Source organism: Sapajus apella, unplaced genomic scaffold (assembly GCF_009761245.1).
Source record: "Sapajus apella isolate SASKATOON/1434 unplaced genomic scaffold, GSC_monkey_1.0 scaffold55, whole genome shotgun sequence".
NCBI classification, from domain to species: Eukaryota; Metazoa; Chordata; class Mammalia; order Primates; family Cebidae; genus Sapajus; species Sapajus apella.
The window spans coordinates 15,190,671-15,210,279 of NW_022436995.1; the positions used below are offsets into that span (position 1 = coordinate 15,190,671).

At 55.2% G+C, this 19,609-nt stretch overlaps 1 protein-coding gene and 2 long non-coding RNA genes across 5 annotated transcripts in view; 1 reads left to right on the forward strand and 2 right to left on the reverse strand.

The window, feature by feature from the left end:
• ARID3B (AT-rich interaction domain 3B) overlaps window positions 1–9,935 on the forward strand; it is a 65,422-nt gene extending 55,487 nt beyond the window's left edge. Inside the window, exons 5-9 of one of the 3 annotated variants that reach the window (XM_032244829.1) lie at window positions 2,243–2,426; window positions 3,540–3,823; window positions 3,950–4,204; window positions 5,522–5,623; window positions 7,491–9,935. In XM_032244829.1, the coding sequence (XP_032100720.1) occupies window positions 2,243–2,426; window positions 3,540–3,823; window positions 3,950–4,204; window positions 5,522–5,623; window positions 7,491–7,654 (989 nt within the window). In that variant the 3' untranslated portion in view covers window positions 7,655–9,935. Of the gene's footprint in view, window positions 1–2,242; window positions 2,427–3,539; window positions 4,205–5,521; window positions 5,624–7,490 lie in introns of all 3 variants that reach the window. The other 2 variants (XM_032244830.1, XM_032244828.1) reach the window with 2 other exon arrangements.
• On the reverse strand, window positions 9,056–13,394 carry LOC116527682. The gene is made up of 2 exons (XR_004258669.1): window positions 13,081–13,394; window positions 9,056–9,202 (listed from the first exon to the last, which is right to left on the reverse strand). It is a non-coding gene; the product is annotated as an uncharacterized LOC116527682 (long non-coding RNA).
• A 3,984-nt stretch (window positions 13,395–17,378) lies between these two features.
• Window positions 17,379–19,606, reverse strand: LOC116527685. Its single transcript, XR_004258674.1, has 3 exons — window positions 19,595–19,606; window positions 18,997–19,121; window positions 17,379–17,456 (listed from the first exon to the last, which is right to left on the reverse strand). It is a non-coding gene; the product is annotated as an uncharacterized LOC116527685 (long non-coding RNA).
• Window positions 19,607–19,609: the final 3 nt, after the last annotated feature.

A 19,609-nucleotide genomic window follows, 5' to 3' on the forward strand; every position in this document is an offset into this window, starting at 1 on the left:
GTGAGCTTAGGAGGCCTATGTGAGGGGACCTTGGAGTGGTCCTCTCAGACACTCCTGGTAATGCCTTGGAAGGTGTGGACCCAAGGCCATGGGTGTGTTTGGGCAGGCAGGCCTCCAAAAGGAGGCCGATGTTAGTCCTGTCCTGCTGGGCACCCACATGAGGCTTTAAAATGTCTTTCTGGTAGGAGGAAGGTTTACTGTCCAGAACAGCACTGGGAGAAGTCAGCCAGCACATGAGCTGTGTCTTAGAAGTATGTCAGTAATCCTCTGTTTTTTACCTATGAATTTTTGGATCTAATTCCATGACCCCTGTGTCCTTGACCCTCCAAGGACAGCAGGTCGAGACAAAAGTCTTCAAGATCACGAACTCCCTCCCCACACTTAGGAAAGAGGCCTAGGCCTGGTGCTGTGGCTCACACTGTAATTTTCATGCTCCTTGAGGCTTAGGCAGGAGGATTGCTTGAGCTTAGGAGCTTGAGACCAGCCTGGGCAACATAGGAAGACCCTGTGTCTACAGAAAATGTTTTAAAATTCCATGAGTGTGGTGGTGTGCACCTGTTTTCCCAGCTACTCAGGAGGCTGAGTGGGAGGATGGCTTGAGCCTGGGAGGTTAACACTGCAATAAGCCGTGATTGTACCACTGCACTCCAGTCTAGGCAACAGAGTGAGACCCTATCTTTTTTTTTTTTTTTTTTTTTGAGATGGAGTCTTGCTCTGTCACCCAGGCTGAAGTGCAGTGGCATGATCTCGGCTCATTGCAACCTCCACCCAATTCTCCTGCCTCAGCCTCCCAAGTAGCTGGGATTTGAGGCACATGCCACCACACATGGCTAATTTTTTATAGTTTTAGTAGAGACGGAGTTTCACTTTGTTAGCCAGGATGGTCCCGATCTTCTGACCTCGTGATCCTGCCTTGGCCTCACAAAGTGCTGGGATTACAGGTGTCAGCCACTGTGCCCAGCCCAAGACCTTGTCTTTAAAAAAGAAAAAAAAGAAGAGGAGGAGGCCTGGTCTTGCCATTGCAGTACCACGTATCCATGCTCATAGTGCTTCCTTTTCATCCTCTGGCTTGAACCATCCTGTAAAAGAGTTGGTGAGGCTGCCATTCAGAGTGGAGAAGACTGCTGTGCCTTTAGGGAAAGAAGGCAGATGGAGCAGAAACAAACAGCTCTTCTCTGCTCAAGCTGGCCTAAGTTCCACCAGGCAGCTCCGTGAGACGTCAGCGAGACAGGGGCAGTGGGAGGGGGCAAGACAGGAGCAGCAGCCTGTGTACAGTAAAAGGAGTTTGCCATCAAAAGGCAACAAGTCTTATACCCTGCCCCGGACGGTGACCCTTCCCTGTGGAATTCTCCCCTCTGACCTCCAGATCATTAATCCTGAGGCTGCCAAATGACAGTCATCCATCACGCCTCCTGACGAGCATCCCAGCTGGCTGTGAAAGGACTGGCCCCGCCCTCGCCACATCCCCTGGTGCTCATTAGTAGCCCTTCCTGCTCGGTGCCAGGTTTCCTAATCAAGTCCCTGGCTCCTCTCACTTCCCCTCGGGGGCCATTGGGCGGAAGCTGCTCTGACCCTCCCCCTTTCAGAGGCCAGAGAGTGGGTGGAGTGATTGGTGTGGGGAGAGAATTGTTGAGTGGCTTTCATTCCCATGGAGACCTGTGTGTCCAGCAGCTCCTTTGACATGGTGGGGCACATGAGAAAGAAACTGTTTCTCCATCGAGCAGGAGAGGAAAAAGCAGGCATGTACAAATGAGCACACTCTTACAAGCAGCACTGAGAGCTGCCAGGCGGGGTACTAAGCAGGGCCCCCCTTCTAGGAAGTCAGAGAAAGGCTTCCCAGGGGACATTGCCACTGAATGGAGTCTGAAAGCTGTAGAGATGAGTCGCCAGATCACAAGGAAGAGTCTGGAATTGTACTGCTAGCAAAACAAAAACAAAAACTACACACATAAACTAAAAAACAAGTGCCTTTGAAATCATCTAGTCTGGCCCTCCTATTTAGAGATGGCACAACAGAACCAGAGAGGCTGCTTTTCCAAAGGCCACACAGCCTGTTCACTGGACCTGTCCTCACTGTTAGTCCGAGGGTTCATTCAGGCTTGCGGAGCTTGAGTTAAATTACACTTCCAGACGGATTCATGAGCATTGTTTCCAGCTCAACTGAAGGTGGGCATACATGGAATCTTTTTTTCTCAGTCTGATGATAATCCAGCTGTCTCTTTCTCTTGTTGGACAACCACAGGGACCCCCATCAACCGAATCCCCATCATGGCCAAGCAGATCCTGGACCTGTACATGCTGTATAAGCTGGTGACCGAGAAGGGGGGCCTGGTGGAGATCATCAACAAGAAGATCTGGAGGGAGATCACCAAAGGCCTGAACCTGCCCACGTCCATCACCAGCGCTGCCTTCACCCTCAGGACCCAGTGAGTGGCCGGGCCGGGGGGAAGGAAGCTGAGGCTGGAGAAAGAGGATGTTGTAACCTAGAGGAGAGGAAGGAAGGAAATTCCTTTATATAGTTAGCAAGGATTCCCAAAACAGTGGGGAGCTTTCTGAGATGCATCTTTCACTAAACCAAGTAGAGATGAGAACTGCCATTTACCAAGCGTCTACTCACAATCAACCCTGTAAAGTAAGTATGCCCCCTTTTTCCACATTACAGAAATGAAGTCTCCAGGGTTAAATAATTTGGCCAAGGCCATGCCAGCCAGTAAGTGGTAGAGCTGAGATTTGGACCGGGGCTTCTGTCTCTGAGACCCATGTCCCTTCCAGGACATTGTCTTCCAAACAGCATCTCCACCCCAGGTGGCTCCTCTGACCTAACGTTCAGCTGGCCCAGCAGCAGGGGACCCAGAGAAAGGCAGGCAGGAAGGCCCCTTTGGATTGGTGACCTGGCTTTGTCAGCATTTGAGTTAATTACATGGGTGATGGAGGCAGTGAAACCAAGAGCAGCACCGAAGGATGAGGGCCCGAGAGGAGTCTGTTCTTCTGGAACACTCTGGAGTTGTTCTCTGAAGAGTATGCAATGAACAGCTGACATATCGGTTAGGTGTCATGTTGTAGCTACAACCAGGATGGCAAGGTTCTTGGGGAGAGAACTGCCTCTTGGGACCTAAGACACACAGAATGACAGTATAGGTCCCCTGCACAGTGGGAAGAATTGCTCCTGTCTGACCAGCCCCACTCGGAATGGTTAGAAGATCAAGGAGCCAGAAAGCCCTTGTAAAACCTGGCCCTAATTTTTCCCAGTGCACTAAAAAAGCACCAAAATAAATGTGAACACATCAACTAAGATGTTATTTATTTCCCCTAGTGAATGGTGCTTCAGAGTGGAGCCTGTTTAGGGTTGGGTAGCAGTTAGAGGAGGCTGGGCAGAGCATCCAGCCATCCCAGACTTTTCTGCCAAGTACACCAAGGTTGCCACCCTTTGCCCTAGGGCCCTGCCCAACAGAGACTGCTTCCAGAGACCCACCAACCTCCACTGCGTGGTCCCTAGTGCCGTTTTGGATGATTCTCCGTGCTTGCTTCCTTTCCTCCAGGTACATGAAGTATCTCTATGCCTATGAGTGTGAGAAGAAAGCCCTGAGTTCCCCAGCCGAGCTCCAGGCAGCCATCGATGGCAACCGCAGGGAGGGCCGGCGGCCCGGCTACAGCTCCTCCCTTTTCGGCTACTCACCTGCTGCTGCCACTGCTGCCGCCGCTGCCGGGACCCCTGCCCTCCTCTCCCCACCCAAGATCCGCTTTCCCATCCTTGGGCTTGGCTCCAGCAGTGGCACCAATACCAGTAGCCCGCGGATATCCCCAGCAACCACTCTCAGGAAAGGTCAGCAGGGCTCCGGGGGGAGAAGGAAGAAAGGGAGGAAGGGACGCCAGCTGCCCTGTGTTCAAGAGTGGGGTTTTTGGGCAAGAGGGTCCATTGTGGATTGCTCCAGCTCCAGTTCCTTCGCAGGTGATGGAGCCCCAGTGACAACAGTGCCTGTGCCAAATCGCCTGGCTGTGCCTGTGACCTTGGCAAGCCAGCAGGCTGGTACTCGGACCACCACGCTGGAGCAGCTGCGGGAGCGGCTGGAGTCGGGGGAGCCTGCTGAGAAGAAGGCATCAAGGCTGTCCGAGGAGGAGCAGCGCCTGGTGCAGCAGGCCTTCCAGCGCAACTTTTTCAGCATGGCACGGCAGCTCCCCATGAAAATCAGGATCAATGGCAGGGGTGAGCCGGGCTCAGGACAGGCCCTTCCCTTCCTATTGAGCGCCAAACCGCAGCCCATTCATGCCTCCTGGGACTCATGGGGCAGGGGTGGTGACCTGGAAGAGGCCCCTCCAGGTTCTGCCTTCCAGGCCCCCAGAAGAGAGGCACTGAGCTCTCAGTTCACCAGGCTGAGGTTGCTTTCTAGGGGACCACATGTTGCCTCAGGCAGTACCCTGTTCTAAGAGGGGAGAGCAGTTATTCATGGAGGAGGAGCCAGAGGCCTTCAGAGAGCTGCTGCGTTTCCCCACCAGCCTTTACCCCAGCACCTCACTGGATGTAGGCAAGAGCAGGGCACCATCGGCAGGTCTGAGAGGAAGACACCCCTTGTTCCTGAGGCTCAGTGAGGGGCCAGGTTGTCCAGGCTGGACAGTGGGACTGCCAGTGACCCTCAGGAATATAGGGGGAAGGAGGGAATACGAGTTTTGCAGCATAATTGACATCCCTTCCCTTCCCCGTCACATTGCTCTGGTGCCCCACATTCTCTTCCCCAAGCCACACGCCCCTTTTCCCATTCACACACATTCTTTCCCATTCTGGTCCTGATGCTATCTCAAAGCAAACATGAATGAGATGCGTGGGAAGGAGCCAGGTGTGAAGGGAGCTGTACATATTCCCAGACCGCCCCTCCCTCCCCCATTCCCCTGGGGAACAGAAGAAAACTGGGAGGTAACAAGCTCCTCCAGGGCCAGGTGCCCTGCCCCTGCACAAAGCAAAGGGCTGTTAGAACAGATGGCTCGCCAGGAAGAATTCTGAGTCTGGGGTGACCCAGGCAGAGGCCCTGTGTGCCTGCACCTGGAGCCTTCCACAACCACCAGCTGCCCAGGTGGTCACGGAGGGGCAGGTGCTGGGGGCGTAGACCCCTCTCCTTGAGGGACTCAGAGTCAAAGGAAAGAAGGGGCAAGGTGGGTCCTCAGAGTTGGGGCTGGGTCTTGTTGATCTCTGATTTCCTGGGCCTGGTGTGGTGGAGCTTGGGATTTGCCCATCACATAGAGAGTGCCAGTGCAGAGCTGAGGGACCGGGGTCGGCCTCGTTGCCTGCTGTGATTCCTTTTCTCTGGGAGCAGAAGGACCTGGGGAGATGAACCAGGTCAGTGGGAGAAGCCAGCATCAGGAGGTTGGCGAGCCAGGGATCTCCTGCCATACCCTATACTCAGGAGAAGGTTACATAGCTGCTTTCTAACAGCATGAGCCTTTGACCAGGGGTGGCCAGGCAGCATCAGAGAGGACAGCAGGAGTGCTGTGCAAGGCTTGACCAGGCCCAATGTCCCCCTGTCCCCAGCAGAAGACAGAGCAGAGGCCTCGGCTGCAGCGCTGAACCTGACCACGAGCAGCATTGGGAGCATTAACATGTCTGTGGACAACAATGGCACCACCTATGCAGGTGAGGCCCTGGAGCTCTGTGGGAGGCCCACGTGGCCACAGCCAGCCACAGGGCAGCTCCATGGCTGCCCATGCCTCTCGCCTTCTGTCCGAACACTTCCCGGGGTGGCTTCCTTTTTCCTGGTCTCAGAGTTGCAAAGGTCAGGTGGTCCTCTGGACTAGTAGAGACTGGATTGTTAACAGGATGATAGGTCCCTCCCACTTTGGCAGAAATCCTTCACCTAATTCCCCCCCCCACCTTTTTAAAAATTATTTATTCATTTATTTTTTTTGAGACAGAGTTTTGCTCCTGTCGCTCAGGCTGGAGTGCAATGGTACAATCGCGACTCTACAATCTTCGCCTCCTGGGTTCAAGCGATTCTCCTGCCTCAGCCTCCCGAGTAACTGGGATTATAGGCATGCGCCACTATGCCTGGCTAACTTTTCTATTTTTAGTAGAGATGGGGTTTCTCCATACTGGTCAAGCTGGTCTCAAACTCCCAACCTCAGGTGATCTGCCCGCCTCAGCCTCCCGAGTGCTGGGCTGTGCCTGGCCACCCAACCCTTTTAGACAGGTGATTGGCTCGGTGATTGAAGAAGTCAGTATCCCACTATCCCCAGGTCTTCTCATACACAGGTCACCTTTCTCTGACTGTAGTTCAGCTGTTCTCTTCCTTTTGCAGAATGCATTTTTATTACCTTCTCTGTCATCCCCTTTCTTTAAAATAGACGGAGGACTGAGACACAGCCAAAGGAACCCCGGTGTAGCAGAATCAGCTTACACTGTTAAGTTCTCCACCCCTCAGACTTTTATAGTTATCTCTTTCTAAACCTAATTTGGCAACAGTGTTTTGTTCCTGGGTTGATTTAGCACCTTTACAGAGTCTTTCCAAGGGTTTAACTCAGTGTTCATGACTGGGAACGGTGACTCATGCCTGTAATCCTAGTACTTTGGGAGGCTGAGGCAAGAGGATCACTTGAGCCCAGGAATTTGAGACCAGCCTGAGCAACATAGCGAAATCCCAAATCTACAAAATACAAAAAAAAAAAAAATTAGCCAGGCATAGTGGTGCACACCTGTGGCCCCTAGCTACTTGGGAGGCTGAGGCAGGAGGATCACTTGAGCCCAGGAGGTCAAGGCTGTAACAAGCCATGATTGTACCACTGCATTCCAGCCTGTACAACAAAGCGAGATCTTGTCTCAAAAAAAAATAGGTCAGGCTCAGTGGCTCATGCCCATAATCCCAATACTTTGGGAGGTCAAGGTGGGAGGATCACCTGAGGTTGGGAGTTCGAGGCCAGCATGACCAACATGGAGAAACTGTGTCTCTACTAAAAAATACAAAATTAGCCAGGCATGGTGGTGCATGCCTGTAATCCGAGCTACTTAGGAGGCTGACACAGGAGAATCGCTTGAACCTGTGAGGCTCAGGTTGTGGGGAGCCAACATCGAGCCATTGCACTCCAGCCTGGGCAATAAGAGCGAAACTCCGTCTCAAAAAGAAAAAAAAAGAACAACTTATTATTCATAAAAACAGCAGTCCTTTTCCCATTCCTGTTTCATTTGTTTGTGGACTAGCTTGGGAACAAGCCTAGCCGACTCTTGGTAACCTGGCCTTGGTGTTCCTCTTTGTGTACCCTGAGTATACCTGTCTCAGAGCGTTTATGACGTTTTAGCAAAACTACTCTGTAGACCTGTCTGTCCCCCCATCAGCCCATCAGCACTTCAAGGCAGGACAGTATTTGGATCTTCTCCCATCAGCCCCTAGCACAGTGTCTACAGGGGAGTCAGGCACAGGGCTAGGCCAGCAGTGAATACTTACTGAAAGGAGCTGGCCTGCCCCTTCCCCCTTCCTCTGCCCACACTCGCTTCTCTTCCCCCCACCGAGGTGTGCTGTTTGCCCAGAAGCCTGTGGTCCACCTCCTCGCGGGGTCTGCCCCCCAGAGCCTCGGCAGCAGCGCCAGCAGCAGCAGCAGCTCTCACTGCTCACCAAGTCCTACCTCATCCCGGGGCACCCCCAGCGCAGAGCCCTCCACCAGCTGGTCCCTCTGATGGGCAGGACCCAGCTTCCCACTTGCCACTCTCCTGCCGAGAGTAAAGGAAGCTGATGCACAGAATTTACCTCATCTCACGGAGCCCACGTCGACGAGCACCATTTGGCCAGACATGGAGAGTTTGGACGTGTCCGTCTGTCCAGGCTCCTTTCAGGTCCTGCTGTACTCTGGGGGCAGGGAGAGGCTAGAGGGGCAGGACAGGGCAGCGTTGTCCAATCAGGGATTGTCCTGGAGAACTGGGTGGGGGTCTGTGGGTGTCCAGCTTCCTCCAGGGTTCCCCAGCCACCTCCCAGCCCGGGGCACAGTGTATCGACAATCTGTCAGCCGACACAGGGCTGGAGGCCCTCCATTTCCCTTCCCCTTTAATTTATTTCCCTGCCCCTCCTTCTGCCATGACTCCAGGGCCCCTCGTCTCTTCCCGTTTTTAAGTCCCATGTAGGGCTGCTAGGAGCCGAGAGCATGCCTTCATGCCCTTCTCTGCTGAGCATGGGGTGGGGCCCTCCCAGCCCACCTTGCCTACTGTTAGGTTCCTGGGGTGTGGGTCCCTCAAACTCAAGTCTTGAATTAGTCCTCAGGGCCCCAGATCCCCCTTCTAATGGTCCCAAGGAAGAGACCGTAAGGGCAGTTCGGGGCCAGACCCCACGAGGCACCTGCTGATGGGAAGGCAGAGCCTCAGTGCTGCCCAGCCCTGGCACCTGCTTCACATGGACCCTTCTCTGACCCCCAAAACCTCATGCTCCCCACTTGCCCTTGTTGGCCCGCTCTCCCAAGAATAGCGTCCTTGTCCCCTCCCCAGCCCCCCTCCATTTCTCATGGGGCCATCTCGGCCTCATCATCCCCACACGTGCCGACGTCAGGTTCATTGAAATACCTCAGATTTGTAATTGTTGACGTTGAGTCTTCAGGAAGTATTTGCATCTCTGAAATCTTTTTTATATGTGTTTTGCTGACTTTTGTTTTTTTTATTTTTAAATTTTTATTGTTGTAGCACCAAAGAAATGAAAACAGATCACCCCAAAGCCAAGCAAATGATTGGGTACTCCGGCCCCTCCGGCTCTTCTCTCAAGCCCAGTGAGGAGGCCAGGGGGAGGCAGGCAGGGGAGACGACTCAGGGATCGCGGGGCGGGGAGGTGGAGGCGAGAGGCCTGCTCTCACGCCAGTTGGGCCCTGGAACCGCACCAGTTCTGAAGACAGTCCATTTTCTGCCACACCCCCACCCCCAGCTGACCAGGGAGGCAGCAGAACACCTCCCCATCACTCAGCATTCCCAGCTCAGGGCACCAGCAGGCTGGGGTCCTCGCTGGCCTTACTGGAGGTTGAGCCGCCCCAGCTATGAGATGCCGAGAACTCCACTGCTCCTCCTGGACCCTGGGTGGGGGCAGGTGGCTCCTGTGCTGTAAAGAAAAGGTGGTTCTTGTGTGCGGCTCACCCCAGTCGAGGAAGCCCTGGAGTGTTGAACGGAACACCACCACTGTGACATGGGGCGGTGGCGGTGGGAGACACTGCGCGTGGCGTGGGTATGTGGCAGCACGGCTAGCAGTCAGTCCTGTGTAGGAGAGGAAAGGGAATCAAAAGCTTGAGCACAGATACCTCGGTCTGAGAAGCTGCAGCTCTGCTCACCCATCACCTCTCTCCCCCAGCCCTCCACACACACTCCAGCTGCCACACTCACACACCCCATCTCCCCGGGGCTGACCTCGTCTGGTCTCAGCCTGCAGGGTGTGGGCAGAGAAGGGCATCTGGGATCTGGTGCCATTGAGGAGCCCAGTTGGCTGGCATTGGGCCCACTTGAAGGTGTCTCAGACATTTGGCCAGTGTGTCTTTCTCAGGGGTTTGGTCACGAAGGATGGACTCTTCCCACCCGGAGGATGCAGGGACAGTACTGCTGCATTTTTCTGGTCATTGGATCCTCTCCCTTTCCCCCGGCAGCTTGCCTGGCTGCACCCTCAGACAGAATCCTCACTGCCCTCAAAGACAGCATCAGGGTCTCAGCCAGAGCCCGATAGGGGGGTGCCAGCAGGTGCCCCCAGGAGTGGGGCCTTGGCCCAACCAGAGCTTTTCCTGAAGGTGCCATCAGCCAGGGTAGCTGTGTTCCCTCCCCGCTCCCCATCTTATGTGTATTTTCACCAGGAAAAGTGTGATAGCACGTGGGTAGCCTAGGCAGTGAATAAATACCTCAGATGTCCCCCTGCAACAAGTGTCTGTACATGTTGTGGGTATTTTCATCTTACATGTTCTTGAATGTTTATATTTCAATAAACCTCTACCTCTTCGCACAAGCAGGTCTCTCAGTTGCTTTGGGTGGTCCTTCCACTGGACAGTACTGGGGAGAGCTGAGCTGCCGAGTGAAAGGGGACTGAGTGAACTACTCCTCACCCCCCCGATCTCTCCTGAACCTTCTCCCCTTCCCCACCCCCTCTTCAGAGGGCAAGCTCACTGAGCTTACTCTCAGCTCACCTTCTGTGTTAGCACGGCTCTCTGGCTTTACCACATCACCAGGCTGATTCCAGTGATGTCACATCTGTGTCCCAGCAGGCACAGGGCCAGCAGGTCACCTGGATTCTGCAAGCCCCTGTCAAGCTCCTGCTGGGTCAGACACTGAGGGAAAACCCACAGGGTTATCTAGACTGAGACAGATTCTTTAGAACACAGCCTGCCTGGGGCTGTGCAGTGGCTACCACTGGTGGGCAGGTCGAAGCTGGAGCAACCACAGAACTTCTGGAAGGCTTCCCAGAGGTGGCAGCGTTAAAGCTGGAAGAGTCAGAGTTTGCACCTGGAGAGGGGCATTCCTTACAGAGGAATACACACATACATACAAATACATAGGGAAATACAGTGGCATCAAAGAACCTGGCACTGGGGAAATGTGGCTGGTGCCTTGGGTCAGTGGGTGAAGGGGAGGGGAATTGGGAAAAAGTGAAGCTGGGGCCACCATGGGTCCCAGGCTAGTGGATTCAGGGGCCACCCTCTGAGAATTAGGGTGTATTTTCACCAGGGCAAGGGCTTAGAAGCTTTTCTAGAAGGGTGATGTGAAGCCAGGTGACATGCTGGGTGTGGAACCCTGGGGCACTGCCAGTGGAGCTCAGGCCTAGACCCTAGAACTTTTTCTCTCTCATGATGCATACTCCCCGGCATACCCTGAAGACACGCAGAGAGGCAGGCCCGGGGGGGGCTGGTAATTGCCTCTGCCATCCGTGGCAACATATTGTACCTGTCTATGTAATCACGTGATGTCAGGCTAGCAGGGGTCCCTATCTGGTATTTTTTACTTTTTTTGTATCTGTGTATACATATGCACACACATATATGGGTTTTTTTTGTTGATATTTTAGACAGGGTCTCACTGTGTCACACAGGCTGGAGTGCAGTGGCACAATCAGCTCACTGCAGCCTCAAACTGGACTCAGGTGATCCACCCCTTCAGCCTCCCAGATAGCTAGGACTACAGGTTCACGCCACCATGCCTGGCTAGTTTTTTTTTTTTTTTTTAAAGTTTTTGTAGAGACAAGGTCTTGCCATGTTGCCCAAGCTGGTCTTGAACTCCTGGGCTGAAATGATCCTCTGCTTCAGCCTCCCACAATGTTGGGATTACAGGCATGAGCCACCGCATCCAGCCTCTGGCATTTTGAAATGCTAGAAAAAGAGGGTGACATTGGGACAGTCTTGAGAGTCCATTGTTGATTTTCTTTAATCTTGTGGGGAAAAAATGACTGATACTTTAGTACTTTACTGGTAACCACTCATTGGTATCACACCTCACAACTTCCTGGCCACATGGAAATGTAAAAGACCCATCTAGGAGGGAGCTAACTGATGAAGGGCAGAACCAGGCCCACAGGCAGCTGAGATGCAAACAGCACATGGTGGCTGGTGGGGGGTGCAGGGATCCTGGGAGAGTTCTGGAAGAAGTGGCATCTGATAGAAATGGTGATGAATCCAGGGAGAGCCAGGCACCAGGCCACTGCAATTCCATTCCATTTCAAATGAATAAAATATTGAAGACTATCTTGACCTTAGGAATTTCTCAGCTGGGCGCGGTGGCTCACGCCTGTAATCCCAACACTTCGGGAGGCCAAGGTGGGCAAATCACAAGGTCGGGTGATCGAGACCAGCCTGGTCAACATGGTGAAACTCTTGTCTCTGTTAAAAAATACAAAAATTAGCTGGGCGTGGTGGTGCATGCCTGTAGTCCCAGCTACTTGGGAGGCTGAGGCAGCAGAATTGCTTGAACCTGAGAGGCCAAGGTTGCAGTGAGCCAAGATTGCACCACTGAACTCCAGCCTGGTGCCTGGCGACAGAGCAAGACTCCAGCTCAAAAAGAAAAAAAAAATTTCTGAAGCTAGATCCTTCAAAAAAACTCAAGTGGCCGAGCAGGTGGCTCATTCCTGTAATCCCAGCACTTTAGAAGGCCGACGTGGGAGGATCACTTGATGGGTCTGGGACCAGCCCTGGCAACATAGCGAGACCCTCCTCTCTACAAAACAAAATTTAAAGTCAGCCAGGCATGCTGGTGTGCACCCAGCCGATAAGGATTTCTTTCTAATGCTTATTAATCCTTAAGACAAAAGCAAAAAGGAAGAGTTAGGGAGAGGGGCTAAGTCACAAACAGATGTCTCATCTAAGAGAAAAACACAGATGGCTTGACCTCACTATGATCAGGGAAATGCTGAAGAGTCCACCTCGCACTACTGGACTGACACAAACTTAAAAGTCATAGAGTACCAGGTCCTGGCAAGGATGAGGGGCAGCAGGAACTCTCATGCACTCTTGGGCTAACCAGTTTGGAAACCACGTTGGCATTACCTACTAAAGCTGATGATGAACTTGTCCCTAGGACCCTGTAATTTCACTCCTATGTTTGTCCCCCAGGAGATGGACAGCAAAGTTCACACAGCATTGATGGCTTCATAATAAGTTGGCTGTGAAACTACCAATTGAACCTGGTGTGGTGAGGTCCCACAGCTCGCGAGTGGGGGAGCTGGGGCTGTAGTTTAGTGTCTGCAGAGCCCAGAGCTTGTGCCCTGAACACAAATGCTAAGCACTCTATACACGCGATCCACAGCTCCATGAGGCAATTTTTTTTCTTTCACATTATTTATTATAAAATTATAGAGCCGGGCGCGGTGGCTCACACCTGTAATCGCAGCACTTTGGGAGACTGAGGCAGGCGGATCAACTGAGGTAGGGAGTTCAAGACCAACCAGGCCAACATGGCGAACCCCTCTCTACAAAAATTGGCTAGCGGGACGTGGTGGCTCACGCCAGTAATCCCAGCCCCTAGGGAGGCTGAGGCACGAGAATAGCTTGAATCTGGGAGGTGGAGGTTGCAGTGAGCCGAGTTCATGCCATGGCACTCCAGCTTGGGTGACAGAGCAAGTCTTTGTCTTAACAACAAAAAAAAAAATTATAGGGACGAAGTCTCACCATGTTGCCCCGGCTGGTCTCCAACTCCTGGGCTCAAGAGATCCTCTCGTCTCAGCCTCTCAAAATTCTGGGATTACAGGCGTGAAACACCGCGCCCGTCCAAGGCAGGGCTGGGATGGGACTTCAAAGCCGGTGCCCTTAACCTCTCCCCCAAGTCCTCCCCTTCAGGGAGGGGAAAGGACCAGAGGAAGGCAGAGGATCTAAGGGCGGTTGTCCTCAGGTCTCTGCTACGCTAGGCTGCGATCAGCCGGGGATCCCCGAGCTGCCTCCAGAAGCTCCTGGAAAAGCTTGTCCGGCGGCAAGCGACAGGGCCCCACGCCATTGGACAGGATGGAGTCATGTGGCCTCCCCAGAGCCAATGGGAGCGAGGGGGCAGGTGACCGGGAATGACCTTGGACTGCCTGCGCGGCGCGGAGGGGGACCGGCTGTAGGCTGCGCCACTGCAGCGGCGCGTGGCCGCCTCTGGGTCTCTGGGAAAGGGAGCGGAGGATCTTATGGAAGAGAAGGTTTGGAATCACCGCTGGAGGGAAGAGGAGACAGAAGCAGCGGAGTGGCGGGAACAGGAAAGGACTAGGGATAGAAGCCGGGCTTGGAGACAATGAGGCACGAACCCCGGCAACCCGGGGACAGACGAGGGGCGCGGATCTCCTCACTGGGCGGGGTGGGCAGGGAAACGAGCAGGAACTGGAGCTGGGGCGAGGCTGCGGGCTGCGGGCTACGGGAGGCAAGTGGGTACCCGGCCTCAGGGAGGGGCTTCCAGGATGACAGGGGCCTCCTTTGGAGCAGCACCGGGGTTATTGGCTGAGCAAGGGCTCTTTGTACAAAGTAACCGAAGCCAGTCAGGCCAATGGCGTCAGAGAGGAGAGAGATTTAATCTTGGATCCAGGGTGTGCGGTCGAGCCCAAGGGCAGCTGGACCCTGTGCCGGTGTCAGGAAGGGCCCGGAACCCGGGAAGCTCTGCCCGCGGAGGGTATTCCCCTCCTTCTGACGACCACCTCAAAGCTCGTTTATCAGCTCCACACATGAGGCCGCCCCGGGCTGAACTAAAGTCTCACCGTCCCAATTCCAGTTTCTGGGAATTGTCAGCTTCATTCGCTCTCATTGAAGTCCAGCTTATTCCACGAGGTGAAAAACAGGACAGCTGAGAGTTCCCGAGTTTTCTGTGTCCAGTCTTCAGCCCTGGAGGGACTCTTCTGCTCCAAGTCCTGCGATCCCAGGAGGGGGCCCACTGGTCCAGTACGGCTCGGTACCCAGCCCTGGATTCCAGCTGAGGCTGGAAGGAGTGGTCATGAAGAACTCAGCATGAACACAGATGGGCACGAATTCCCAGAGGTGTCCTGTCCCTCCACGGTACCGAAGAGCCCTCCTCTGAGAGACTGCGTCAGTGAAGGCGCAGATGGAGGGAGGGGCCGGCAACAGAACTGAGAGGGGTTCTGGGGGCACATGGCTCAGCCAGCGGAAGCTGGCTGGGGAGGAGCGTTTAGAAGAATGGCCAGATGACCTCGAGGGTGATACCAAGCCTCAGCCCGCCTTGCCTGTAGCTCCTGAGCATGGTCACGCTGGCAAGCTCAGAACAGCTGAGAAACCACGTTTCTGGGACAGATTAGGGGCCCAGGGGGCTTAGCTGCTTGTTTGCTGTGTGACCTATGACAAATTCTCTGGGCAGTTTGTCTGTGAAATGGGGACTGTAGTGTGATCGAAGATACGAGTGAATAAGAACTCACTTTGAAATGTCTAAACCCAGTGCCTAAGGCCTTCCCTGGCAAGACAGAGGGTCCATGGTGGCACTGTGCTATGGCATTAAGGCAGTAATTGGGCCAACCAGGCTTACAGGCTTGCAGCACCTCCTCTGGTGCTGGGCACTGGATGCCCAGCTCTACTCCTAGCCTAGGGTCCCCTGGGAAAGTGCCAGGCCATCTCATCCACCAAGAGCCATATTGGCAACATTGTGCCAACATGGACATTTCCAGCCTGTGGCAGGCAGAGGACAAGGAGTGGTTTCTGCCAGGGAGGCCTCTGACTGCAGTTGCCTATGACAGGCTCCTGCTTCAGGCCTCATAGAAACCCTGGCCTTGGGGGCTGAAGGCACAGCCAAAGGGGCCTCCCCTCTTCCCAAGTCCTTGCCCAGCTGCGGTTGCCTAAGGCCTTTTATTTTTCCCCCTGAGACAGTCTCACTATAGCCCAGCCTGGAGTGCAGTGGTGCAATCTTGGCTCACTGCAACCTCCACCTCCTGGGTTCAAGCAATTCTCCTGCCTCAGCCTCCTGAGTAGCTTGGATTATAGGCATGTGCCACCACCCCCAGCTAATTTTGTATTTTGTGTGTGTGTGGAGACAAAGGTTCCCTATGTTGGCTGGGCTGGTCTCGAACTCCTGGCTCAAGTGATCCACCTGCCTCAGCCTTCCAAAGTGCTGGGATTACAGGCGTGAGCCATCATTCCTGACTCCCTGAGGCCTCTCAATCCAGCCTCTTGATGCCAGGACCCCTCAGCTCACTGGGCGGGGGTACAGGGCCTGACCTCAATCTCTTGTGCTACAGAGTGAGGCTGTGAATGTGTCCCCTGCTGGCTCTGGGCACAGCCTCCACACTGCCTGAGCACTGCCCCTGGCTTCCAACTTTTCTCAGATGCACTTCTTTTGGCTCCAGGGCTGTGTCTGGAATCTGGGGGCAGATGAGACAGAGACTCATACCATGGGGGTCAGAGAGGCAGGGCAGGGGGTAGCTTCGGTTCTGTCCACGGACAGGGAGGCTGGTTCAGGAATCCATTTTAAACCAGCAAAAGCCCAAGCTGGAAGGGCCTTTCCATCCTTCTGTTTCCCCTCTACAATCTGCACGCAAGAAGGCCAAGGGACAGAAGAACTGTGCGGAGGTCATTCCCCACCCCATCTAGAGGGACCCCATATGCAACCTGCAGGGGCTGCAAGGTGGAGGTGGATGGAGGCTCCGCTCTCGTCCTCCTGGTGCAGGAGTCCTTGGTGCTCAGAGCTGCTGCAGCTCCCGCTCCCCAAGGACACAATTCTTAGCTGATGGTCAGAACTCTTAGGGTCTCCCAGACCCCATCAGCGGCTCCGATGCTCTTTATGGAAGTCTCCAAAAAGCAGCTGAGGCAAAGGACAACATCCCCCACCCCATCAAGCTCCTTATTGCAGGAGCTCAAAGATGACGACCTTGGTCAGAATGAAACAGCATTTAAACACAAGCAAGTAGCTGTCGCAAGCCTGGGGAACGTGCTGTACTGTCTGTCATTGGCCACTCCACGTTACATCAGGCTATTTCCCGAATACCACAAAAAGTGCAAACAAAGCCTTGTGGATTGAACATTGCATAAGATAGGCTTTGTGACTAACGCCAGTATGTAGCCTCCCCTGGGCACTCATACATGGTTTTGTGACTTTGGTACTGACTCAGCCTATCTGGAGCCCAGATACAGAGGAAACAGGAGGATGGAGAAAACAGGCCCAGTCCCCGGTGCATTGTGTCCCATGCCATCATGCCATTCTCACATTAATCCCATGTGCTAGGTATTGTCCGTGTTCCCATTTTACAGAGGATACTGAGGCTTAGTGAAGGCAAGACTTGCTCACACTGGCCAAGCCGGGGAGTGGTGGATGGTGACATGTAAAAGTTCTTGGCTCTCCTTCCATCCATTGCACCAGGTCCAGAGGCCCAGATGGCTTGATTCCCTGTGCCCACAGCCTACCCTGCCATGCCCTCTCCTGCTGCTGCTTTCCCTGGCTTCCCATCTTCTGAGAGAAGAAGGCAGACCAGGAGATTGGTCAGGCCTCAGGCCATTGCACAGCCCCACCCTCCTAACCCCTGAGGGGATGAGAGGGGAGCCTTCATAAAGTGTCCCTAAATGCCCCTGCCCCCTGCCCCAGGTCGTCAGAGAAGAAGAGCTGTGGGGCCTAGGGAGCATCTCTGGGAGGGAGGATTGGGTTTTTCTCAAATGCAGGCACGCCTCACCCTGTGGTCATCACTTTACCAGCTCCTGTTCCGGAGCCCTCAGTGGCTGCTGCAGCCTCAGTTTCCCAGGGAGGCTCTCCACCAGCTTGGAGATGGGTCAGGGAGGCAGTGAGCAGGTTCCAGGCTGAGCCCTCCCCTTGGGCAGCGAGGGCTTGGGAGGAACTTGACCGATGGAGTGTGGGGAAGGGAAAGTCAATGGTCATGGTGGGCACCAGGGATCGGGCATGGAGGAGCCTGTGGGGCCGTGTAGGCCTGTCAGAAGCACAGGGCGGTCAGGGGGTGGGGAGGGCAGCTGCTGAGTGCCTGGTCCTGGGCAGCCTCCAGGCCCGGCTGCTGAGCTTCCAGCACATTGCAGACCTTCTCGAGCTCAGTCCGCATCTTGGCCAGCTCTGAGCCCACCTCCTGCAAAGAAGTCTGGGACGGAGGAGGGTGGGGCTGGCACGTGTCTTGATCTGGGGCCTCCCCAAGAACTTCGCTCCCCCTTGGGTTCAGAGCTTTAGCCTCACAGGGGCCTTCCTGGGGACTGTGCTTCGCCACAAAGAAGAGGCCACCATGGCGGCATCAGGTGCAGTGCTGACGGAACAGCACCAGGGGACAGAGCGAGAGGGCACACCGTCCCCTCCAAGCTGCATGGGTGACTGAAGTCCCAACACGTGCCCTGAACCCCACATCCTGCAATTCCCTCTTTCCTTTTGCCCCTGAGTCCCACAGCGCTCCCTGTACAGACAGTACTGCACAGCCCAGGAGCTCACGTCGCCCTCCATCTCCACGTCCTGCACGGGACTGAGCCCACGAAGCCTTGGTCCCTAACACACTTGTTTCATCACATCAGTTGGTGAGTTCACCCTGCCAAGGAGTGACACCTCGTCCCCTCTCAGGGCCACGCTGAGGTTGCTTGAGGGCAGGGTAGCCGGGGTTCCAGGCCTGGGATGAGTCTAGGCTGAGCCCTCAGTGCTCACTGGAGAGCCCCCATCCCGAATCATTGGATCCACAAGCCAGGCTCCCTACTCCATCCCCTGCTCCCTGGCCCAGGCCCTGCCTTCTCTTCTCCACATGGCCCCTGTCTCAGCTCCTCCAGCTCCGGGAAACAAGGGCCCAGTGTGGTCCCAGAGAGCCCAGTCCACATGGCAATAGGAGACCAGAGCCAAGATCTCTGCCTGGGAGGACCCACCCCCAGACTGATCTCTCATTCCTGGAGGGGACTGTCCCAGCTCCACCCCATTCTGTCCCTGAGCTCACCTATCTGCCTCTGGTGGGGTCCACATTGCAGATTCCGGCTCCTTGGCACACCTGGGCTCCCATAGCTCATGGGGGCTGGGAGGCAGAGATGCTGCTGGGTGTGGCAGGGATAGCAGGACCCTGTTCCCTTGCCCCCACCCCGTTCTGTGCATCATTAGCTCCGCCAAGGCTGCTAGGCAACTCAGCTGAGGCAAAGGCCCAGTTCTATAGAGATAGGGAGACTGTGCGGCAGGGATGGTGAGCCAGTGGGTAAACTGAACGGGGTCATAGGATCACTGAGTGTCAGAGCTGCCCAGAGGCCCATCCCCGCCCCACACACGGTGTACAGATGGAGCTGTGCAGGTGAGCCCCACACTCAGTGAGTAGATGGAACTGTACAGGTGAGCCCCACACCCAGTGTGCAGATGGAACTGTATAGGTGAGCCCCACACCCCGTGTGCAGATGGAACTGTACAGGTGAGCCCCAGACACAGTGAGGGGCTTGGTCAAGGCCACTGGCCAGTTTGGGGCAGAGCTGGGACTAGAATCTTCATTGGTGTTTGTGGAACCCTTGTCCCTTGACGGGCCAGCGAGGACTCCCAGCGGCTCCATCCACAGGCTGTGGGGCTGGAGGCTGGTGGGTGGGGCTTGGCTGGTGCCCACTCAGGTAAATGCCTGTGTAGTCCCCCAGAGAAGCCACAGTGGGCTGAGTGGGGAAGGGCGAAGTCGGGCCCACCTTCCACTTGCAGACTCTGGGAGCCGGCCTGGGGTCTCTGCTGGGACCTGCCCTGTGGGAAGAGGGCAGGTGGCAAGGACTCGGGAGCACTTGGGCTGCTCCGGGGTGGCTGCCCTCCCTTCAGCCTGTCAAAATTGACCAGATTCTTATGTCCCTGTCCTTGGGTGGGCACGCTCAGGCCACCCTGACCTGGGGCACCTGACCCTCACCCCTAGCAGCTGGTGCTGAGGGTTCTGGTGCCGGTGGCAGCCAAAGTCCTGCTCCTGCCTGCAGGTTCCCAGCTCACGCTGGGGGTAAGAGCCTTTCCGTTCATGGACAGATGGGCCGTGGCAGCCCCACAGGCCCCACACCCCTGGGCCTGAACACCCCGGTACTCGGGGCCAGGGTGGAGAGCTTGGGACCCATTGAACACACAGGAGGCTGAGGCCCCAAGGGGAAGGGCTGTGGCTGCGGCAGAACCCGGCCTCCCACTTTAATCCGCAAGGCCCCTGACTTCAGGTGTGGGGAGGGCTCTAGGGTCCTCAGGAGGGTTCCTTGGGGGCCCTGACTGCAGATGGGGCTACCTCATGCCACCCCAGGCAGCCCAGCTCCTGCCCACCTTCCACCTCTGGAT